This window comes from Macrobrachium rosenbergii, chromosome 37 (genome assembly GCF_040412425.1).
Source record: "Macrobrachium rosenbergii isolate ZJJX-2024 chromosome 37, ASM4041242v1, whole genome shotgun sequence".
Classification (NCBI taxonomy): Eukaryota; Metazoa; Arthropoda; class Malacostraca; order Decapoda; family Palaemonidae; genus Macrobrachium; species Macrobrachium rosenbergii.
Window position 1 is genome coordinate 25,824,037 of NC_089777.1, and position 10,072 is coordinate 25,834,108.

Genomic DNA, 10,072 nt, shown 5'->3' on the forward strand with positions numbered 1-10,072 from the left:
ACATATATATATATTAATATATATATATAAATATATATATATATATATATATATATATATATATATATATATATATATATATATATATATATAATTCTATGTGTATCTTTCATGCTGTACATGTTACTAAGCATTAAACAGTATTTTCTTCTTAGATAAAAACAATTTGCATGAATTTTGCAATATTAAATATCCTGAATTTCTTGAGTAGAAACTGTATACATCATTCCTGTATATTTGTTAAAAACTCGCACGCAAGACATAATAAAAAATCTGTCGACTCAGCAAAAAAATGCATTGCCCAATCTTGCCTAAGTACATATACACTGCATTTCATTGCTTACGCATTCCCCTCGGCCAGATGAAGCAGCAGTAAAGCAGCAAGGAGCAGTAAAGTAGTAATAAAACTCCCTCCCCCCTACCCCCCCTCCCTCCCTCCCGGCAAAGTACCAAGACCTGGCCCGCCATCTCATTCTCAGTCGCCATAAAATCTATGTAAGTTGATGAGATGCACCGGTTGGTTCCGTTTGTGCTGATTTATTTAGTTATTTACTTATTTATTTACATATTTATTTGTTTATTTATTTTTATTTACACTTTTGTGTTTTTCTTTGTTTGGATATTCAGTGAAAAGTCAAATACATGATCTTGAATTGTTTCTGATTTATGTTTTTTTATAGGATTGTATAGCCTTACTGCCTTAATTATATTATATATATATATATATATATATATATATATATATATATATATATATATATATATATATATATATATATATATATATATACATATATATATATATGTGTGTGTGTACATATATATATAATATATAATTTATTTATTTATTTATTTTTATTTACTCTTTTGTGTTTTTCTTCGTTTTGGATATCCAGAGAAAAATCTAATACATGATCTTGAATTGTTTATATTTTTGGGTTATTATTTTTTACGGGTTATGTAGACTACTTTCTCCAGTTTATGCTGATTTATTTATTTATTTTTTTATTTTTATTTGCTCTTTTGTGTTTTCTATGTTTGGATATTCAGGGAGAACAGAAATTTATGATCCTGAATTGTTTATATTTTGGGGTTATGTTTTATTCTTTTGTTTTCTTTGTTTGACCATTCAGAGAGAACACAAATTATGACCTTCAGTTGTTTATATTTTCTGATTTTTCACCTGATTATGTATTCTTGTTACCTTCTGTACGAGCCTAAATGAAAATCGAAAAGAAATGTTGGAAAAGTATGAGACGCTCTAGAACAGGGGTTCCCAACCTTTTTGTTCTTCTGTACCCCTTGGGCATTTTTATAGAATCCTGTGTGCCCCTAAAAATTTAGGTTGAAAAAGAAAAAATGAAATTGATATTGTGATATAATTTTATAGTGATATCTCTTTGCGTAGACTGCATAAGAATATTAATGGTAATAAGGAAATAAAAAAAAAAAGACACGACATTGTGTAATCTGAATGCAGATTACATCATATATTGCGCAGTACTGGCAATTCTCTCAGATCCAATGTACCCCCTGAAGAGTACAAATGTACTACCGGGGGTGCATGTACCCCAAGTTGGGAACCCCTGCTTTAGAAGTTCTATGCACAGTATACATATATTTTGTACCCCCTGAAGAGGACAAATGTACTGGCGGGGGTGCATGTACCACAGGTTGGGAACCCCCTGCTTTAGAACTGCTGTGTAGAGTATACATATATTTTTTAAACAGAAACCTCGGGGCTTAGCTCTCTTTACACACGAACATTGCAACTTGAATAGGGAAGTCGATACGAAAAGGGGAAAAATAAAGAAAAAGAGACGGAAAAATAAAAGATAAAAAAAGGATCAGGACACAAACCCTTTCCCGCAAAAAGTTGATCACTGGAAGCCCGTCGAATGCTGTGACCGTTTGCGGAGGGGGTGGGGCTGGGGGTCGGGGGAGTTTGCGGAGGGGGTGGGGGTCGGGGGAGGGTGGGTTGGTAGAGGAGGAAAAGATTTCCGGAAGTCTGCCACCGGTGCTGGAATCCAGGGCTTTCGAAATATGGAAATACTGCCGCCATCACCACATCACTTAGGTATTTGAGGATATCAAAAGATGAGAGAGAGAGAGAGAGAGAGAGAGAGAGAGAGAGAGAGAGAGAGAGAGAGAGAGAGAGAGAGAGGTAGTGGATGGAGAAGGTGGAACTGTGTATAGTCTAAGGTTTTTTTATCTTTTGCTTTTTTTTACGTCAGTTATGTATTCATATTTTTTTCAAGAGACTATAAATTGTGGGCCGTGTTTAATAATTTCCATATAGATCGGTTTTTTCTTGTGGGAAAAAATATGTACATACCTATCTATCTATCTGTCTATCTATCTATATATATGCATATATATATTTGATCTGTTAGAAGGTTAATTATCCTCATAAGAGTTTTTTCAGTAACTTCATTTTATGGACTCGCAAGGCTCCGGAATTTTCCCTCATTTTTTGTTTTCTTTTTATGATAACCTTGCCTTATCCACTTGCCGGTACAGGTATACCGTTTGCCTGCGCTTAAAACTTATTCTTGTATCTTATAATTTCATTTTGTAGAGGGCGTTGCACTTCACCAATTTTATAAGGATAATAACCATTAGTTCTCATAGACTATCTTTTCCGTTTGGGCAAGCGTTATAGCCTCTCTGTACAGAGGTTAATTGGATATAATTGATTGCCTAGACAATAATTGTCTAGGCAATCTAGGATATAAGCGACCGTGCCATGAACTAACAGATGTTGCTTTAACCGAATTTGCAACGCCTTCAGATGACCCAAAACCGTTTAATAACGATTAAAAGGAGAGAGAAATAAAGCCTTTGTTTAAATAACCATCCGCTATCCGAAGCAGCCTGCCCCTGTAACAATCATATCCGTGCTTTACAATTGTAAAGGCTCGTATACCGACTTTACAGTTAAAGACTGACAGTATCCGAGTCTTACAATCAGAGTCGTTTTAGACTGATCTCGCCCGGGGCCGATGGAGTAACGTTCCGTAGCTTTAGGGAACATTATCTTCTTTATGAGGGAGAATGTTCGGCGTGTTATTGTGCCTTGCGCGTGCGCGGAATGATCCTCCCTCCTTCCTTCCTTGCTTGGCAGGGTCGTGAAATAGATCCCCTTAAACCATTCGGATTAATGGAGTGTGTATTCCCTGCCCCGGATTCCACGATACTCCGGGCGAGAATGCTTGGCGTCTCTCTCTCTCTCTCTCTCTCTCTCTCCCCCTTCTAAGTTTACTACAAAGGTGGAGAGAAGTGAGTCGTATTATGTAGTTAATTATTCGTACCTCTCTCTCTCTCTCTCTCTCTCTCTCTTCTCTCTCTCTCTCTCTCTCTCTCTCTCTCTCTCTCCCTTCTAAGTTTACTACAAAGGTGGAGAGAAGTGGGTCGTATTATATAGTTAATTATTCGTATCTCTCTCTCTCTCTCTCTCTCTCTCTCTCTCTCTCTCTCTCTCTCTCTCTCTCTCTCTCTCTCTCTTCTAAGTTTACTACAACGGTGGAGAGAAGTGGGTCGTATTATATAGTTAATTATTCGTGTCTCTCTTGAAGGTTAACCTTGATGTTCGATTTTTGTTTCTATATTAATCTTGAAAGGATTCCTTTTTCGTCGCTGACATTTGGTGATGTGATGTCAAAGACCCACTAAAATCCATCAACGGTCAATTAAAGAATAATGCCCTAAACACTTAAAGTATTAAAAGGAGCTCACTAAAATTTGACTTTTTGCAGTTATTACTTCATTATTACTTCACCATTTTACATCATAAAACAAGCGAATATCAAACGATTTCGCAGAAATAAGTGAAACAAATTAATTTTAGATAGATTATCAGAAAAACATATACAACAGGAATATCATATACGAGCATACAGCTGGGCTGAAATAACATATACAGTTGAAATAACATATATACCGCTGGGCTGAAATAACATATATACGTACAGCTGGGCTGAACTAACGTATATACAACTGGGCTGAACTAACGTATATACAGCTGGGCTGAAATAACGTATATACAACTGTGCTGAAATAACGTAAATACAACTGGGCTGAAATAACATATATACAACTGTGCTGAAATAACATATATACAGTACAGCTGGGCTGAAATAACATATATACAAAAGTTAAGTATATCATAGTTTAACCAGACCACTGAGCTGATTAACAGCTCTCCTGGGGCTGGCCTGAAGGATTAGACTTATTTTACGTGGCGAAGAACCAATTGGTTACCTAGCAACGGGACGGGACCTACAGCTCATTGTGGAATCCGAACCACATTATGACGAGAAATGAATTTCTATCACCAGAAATAAATTCCTCTAATTCTTCACTGGCCGGACGGAGACTCGAACGCTGGTCCAACAGCGTGCTAACCGAGAGCCCTAGCCACCCCTCCAAAGAAGAACTACTGGGCTGAAATAACATGTATACAACTGGAATTTTGGAACCTTTCACTCAACGGCTATAGCTGTATCTTCGAAGTTGCTGAAGTTTTTCAAGCAACCGTGATGATAGGGATTATATGAAGAAAAAACATGTAAGTGGACGCAGAAATTCGCCAGCGTTGAAGATTCAGCCTGAAAGGGAGTATTCCCAGAGTTCTCTGGCACGTAGAGCTTCCATGGGTGTGTGATAGGGGTGGGGGAAGGGGAGAAGGGAGGAGGCGGAAGGGAAGGGGATGGAGGGGGAGTGAGAGGGAGATGGAGAGGGGAAGGGATGGTGATGGGAGTGAAGAGGAGGGGAAGGGGTGGTGGTGGTGGGAGGAGGGGAGAGAAGGGAACTGGAGGGTATGGGGAGGGGAAGGGAGGGAAGAGGAGGGGAAGGGGTGGTGATGGGAGGGAAGAGGAGGGGAAGGGGTGGTGGTGGGAGGGGAGGGAAGGGAAGGGGAAATTGTGATGAGAGGGAGAGGGATGGGAGAGCGTGAGGAGAGGGGATGGAGGGGGAGTGAGAGGGAGATGGAGAGGGGGAAGGGGTGGTGATGGGAGTGGAGAGGGGGAAGGGGTGGTGATGGTAGGGGAGGGAAGGGAAGGGGAAACTGTGATGAGAGGGAAGGGGAGTGGAGATCGTGAGGGGAGGGGAAGGAGGATCGTGAGAGGAGGGAAAGGAGAATGGTAAGGTTAGGGGGCGGTGATGGAAGGAGAAGGAATGGTGGTAATCGTGAGGGGAGGGAAGGGGGGACGGATGGTGATGGGAGGGAGCTGGTGAAGAGAGGGGAGAGGGGGGGGGTAGCCAATTAGATCTACTGGAGGATAGGAAACGTGACCCGCAAATCACAGTGTAATAAACATATGCAAATAATTATTTAATATAATCCGCTTGAGAACATAAGCTAATTAACAGATATATATTTCAAATTGTTTTGTTAAACAATTCTGAAATTAAGAAGTGAATTCCATGGCAGAAACAGTCGTATGAAAACAGTAAAGAAAAACACACGCACAACAATTTGCCATAAAATCTTCCTTCGTGAAAATCTCAGTCAAGTGAATTTAACCCCCGGCCAGAATGCCGTTATACCTTTAGAGTCAATTCCACTAACGGCCTTTTGTAAATTGTATAAATTGTTTCGTTTCAACTGTAGGTCTTTCCTGGTCCTTTTTAAATGAATTTGGCGGCCACATAACGATCGGCAAATCCCGACTTGCTGGATCGTTCTGCGCATGAGCGTTGGCATTCGCTTTGCAACTTAGTGAAGAATTCTATTTCTGCTTATTTTTTTACGTTGTTGCCTTCGCCCAGGAGTGTATGTTTGTGTTTGTCTGTTTTTAACATGATTGCAAGCTATTAATAACTTACTTTTATTATTTTTTTTATTCAATTTATCCATGAGAGCACTTGACTATTTGTGCGTGGATGTGAGTCCAGATTTTATTGCTCAGTTTATATTTGTTGCCACTGACTTGAATTGAAAGAAAACGACAGCCTCCTACTGTTTGTGACTAAAAACGTAACAGGTGAATATTTTACTAACTATGCTGATTAAGTTGTGAAAGTTTGTAAAGACAGTTCTTGTAGCCTTCTGCTTTTAACAGACTAAACTGTTAATTCTAATGAATAACAACTATCTCTCTCTCTCTCTCTCTCTCTCTCTCTCTCTCTCTCTCTCTCTCTCTCTCTCTCTCTCTCTCTCTCTCTCACAGTAGGTCTTGGTTATATAACGGCTTTTAAATACCCGTTCTAGGTAAAGGGAGTGAAAAATTTAGTTGTAATGAGAAAAAGTGACTGAATACTGACACCATTATAATACTGATTCAGAGAACTACAAATAAAAAAAAAAGTCTTGTCAGTGAAATAAATCGAGAATATTTCCTCTTTAGTTTCTGAGGAAAGTAAATGAATTTTTTATTCTAACTATCTACTTTCAGCTTTAAATAGTTTCTCTCCTGACAGATTGATACTATAAATTGCTAATAAAAAGGGGAAAATGGTAATTCTATCTTAATAACGTAATCAAACAATAAAACACTTATACTTACCATTATGAAACATTTCTTTATATTTAATTTTTCGTCGACTTTACATGTAATTTCCCATAAAAAATGCAATAACACAGTAACAAAGACATTTGCTCAGTCTAGAAGTAATTAAAATAACATAATAAAGCCATAACACGTCATCATTATACTCAAGTGTTATTCAACTTCAGCATGCAACTTTAAACCAATCTTCCTTGCACCTTACAACTTCACAACTTGGGGGTTCGACCAGTCTTCGGATTCGCTACAACTTCATAAGAAGCAGCGGTGGATTGAAGCATGTTTTGGCTTCATTAGATTAGCTCACGGGTGTATCTGAGAGAGAGAGAGAGAGAGAGAGAGAGAGAGAGAGAGAGAGAGAGAGAGAGAGAGAGAGAGAGAGAGAGAGTTAAAGGTAAAAGAAGGAACCGTACAAATGAACGAGACAAGATAGACGATGACGAGAGAGAGAGAGAGAGAGAGAGAGAGAGAGAGAGAGAGAGAGAGAGAGAGAGAGAGAGAGAGAGAGAGAACAGAAGGAACATGCAAATGATAAACGAGGGTGATTGAGAGAGAAGACAAGAGAGGAAGAGAGACAGAGAGAGAGAGAGAGAGAGAGAGAGAGAGAGAGAGAGAGGGAACATGCAAATAAACGAGGAGAGATTGAGAGCTGAGACAGAGAGAGAGAAGCGTACAAGAGAGAGAGAGAGGAAACGTACTAATAAAAGAGACGTGACAAGAGAGAGAGAGAGAGAGAGAGAGAGAGAACAGAGAGAGATAGAGAGAGAGGAGAGATTGAAGAGAGAAGACAAAAGATGGAATAAACGAGACAGAGAGAGAGAGAGAGAGAGAGAGAGAGAGAGAGAGAGAAGAGAGAGAGAGGACGTACGAATAAACGAGACGCGACAGACGAGAGAGAGAGAGAGAGAGAGAGAGAGAGAGAGAGAGAGAGAGAGAGTACAGAAAGAGAGAGAACCCTGAAATAAAAGAAGTGAACAGACAACTGCAAGGGAAAATGAGACAAGAAAGAATTAAGGGGAGATAAAGAACAAGGGGAAGCGGAGATAAGGAAGGAAAGGGGAGATAACCGAGGTAAAAAAAAAAAAAAAAAAAAAAAAATAAAAAATGAATGAACGATATGACTCGACATGCATTTGTCCCAGATCCTAATTTTGGCCCGGGAGCCATATTATCTCCAATCATCAAATTCATTCGGATTTGAATACATGAATATGCATGAGCATGTAATGATATCAAGATATAATTACAAATATTCATCAGAGCTCACCCATGAAACAAAAATGGGGGGAAAAAATATCTTCAAAGGGATTCATTAAATATATTTTCGACTAATGTTGGAAGGGACCTAAATGACATCAATATAGATTCTCATTAGCATATGTCACAGGTAAAAAGGTCGGCAGTCAACAAAATGACAGAGAGACAGACAGACAGACTGAATGAATGGACTCGGATACGACCAACATTCACATGACATTACACATTCAACAGAAATAGTCATTCAGTAGCCTACATTTTCACATAGTACACAGTGGCACACAAGAAGTATACACGTGCTTGCAAAGTCACATTCAAGCATATACACATGTACGTACTTCACGAACATACAACGCAGACTTTTCAACACAGATTCATACACAAAAAGCACAAGCAATGCATAATTATACAGTTATACACATACACATAAGCTAATATTATCACGGCCAACTTTCGCATATAGGCTTATACACAAAAATTACAAGCATACACTATCACATACACATACATACGAGTTAATATTAACAACGCCAGCGTTCTTACACAGGCGTATACACAAAAGTACATACTGACACAAGCATCACAAAGCATACACAATCACATACACGTATAGAAGATAATATTAGGCTGCCAACATTCATACACAAACGTATATACAAAAAAAACAAGCTGACCCAAACAGCACAAATCATACACAGTCACATACACATGCATAGAAGCTAATATTAACACCACAAACCTTCATACACAGGCATACACACAGATACACAAGTTGCCATTAAGAACTAAAGCTGTCTTGAATTAACGCTTTCTCACTCCTGTATACAGTCGCTCACGCGTGCACGCACTATCATAATCTCATTTGCAAATGAACAACAAGTATCATCAGGAACACTTGAGAGAGAGAGAGAGAGAGAGAGAGAGAGAGAGAGAGAGAGAGAGAGAGAGAGAGAGAGAGAGAGAGAGAGAGAGAATTTGTGATTTCCAGACCAAAGACCATAAGCATAGGATGTTATGGAAGCATGAGGTACAAAAGAGAGAGAGAGAGAGAGAGAGAGAGAGAGAGAGAGAGAGAGAGAGAGAGAGAGAGAGAGAGAGAGCCGGGCAAGAAAAGCAAGAAGAATATCTCATATCGCGGGTATTAATTAAGCTGAGATCATTTCTTACCTCACTCCCGACTTAATAACTCTCGTCCATTAAGCGAATGCAAGTATGAATTAAAAAGAGCTCTCTCTCTCTCTCTCTCTCTCTCTCTCTCTCTCTCTCTCTCTCTCTCTCTCTCTACACACACACACACACACACACGCACACATCTTCTCTTGTTCTACTAGATGTTTTCTACAAGGGAGATATAGACTTCATGTGCGTCTCTCTCTCTCTCTCTCTCTCTCTCTCTCTCTCTCTCTCATGCTTCCATAACATCCTTTGCTTATGGCTTTTCGTCTGGTAATCGCAACTTCTCTCTCTCTCTCTCTCTCTCTCTCTCTCTCTCTCTCTCTCTCTCTCTCTCTCTCTCTGTCTTCGGTGGGAAGCAAAAAGATGGAAGACAAGAATAGCAGCAATGGGAGACAATGGAATGGCTTTTCCAGAAGGGAATGTTAAAACCAGTTTCTCGTTCATCGTCTTAGATTTTTGCCGCCACAAAGCAGCAGTAAGAGACGAGCTGTGTTTATAATAATAATAATAATAATAATAATAATAATAATAATAATAATAATAATAATAATAATAATAATAATAATAATAATAGCTGCGTTGAATGTTATTGCCGCATCAGCTACATTCAGTTTATATAGAGCTTTCTCTACTTTTCTAACGATTGATTTTTCAGGGTTACTGCATTCTGCCAGTTACTCACCGATGCTTGTCATTTCCGGAGAGGAGAGCATTTGCAAATCAGGGTGAAATTTTATTTTTGACTAATAATAATAATAATAATAATAATAATAATAATAATAATAATAATAATAATAATAATAATAATAATAATAATAATAATAATCCGCACACAGTCGCGCGTGCAGTAGAAATGCAGTGGAACTTGATTCTACTTACAGGGGTTTACTTGGGATCAGAAATTGCATTACTCAGTGTTTTCATTCATTCAATCATTCAGTCATAATTTGATTTTCGATTCCTATTGATGAAGGCTACATCACTAGCATAAAATGTTATTTTATCAGAATTCATTACCTATTTCTGAAGTACTGGATATGCGTAGGGTGATTTTATCTCAGAAATTTGGTCAAAAATACTGAAGGGGGCTCTGGGGCTGCCAGTTATAGTGCTAGATTGTTGATTGTCAATTT

General features: G+C 38.5%; 1 protein-coding gene across 1 annotated transcript; it reads right to left on the reverse strand.

The window, feature by feature from the left end:
• Positions 1–4,481: 4,481 nt before the first annotated feature.
• LOC136825187 (uncharacterized) lies at positions 4,482–9,634 on the reverse strand. The gene is made up of 2 exons (XM_067081212.1): positions 9,622–9,634; positions 4,482–5,065 (listed from the first exon to the last, which is right to left on the reverse strand). Exons 1-2 carry the CDS (start codon positions 9,632–9,634, stop codon positions 4,482–4,484), a joined length of 597 nt encoding a protein of 198 aa, XP_066937313.1.
• Between the last annotated feature and the right edge of the window lie 438 nt (positions 9,635–10,072).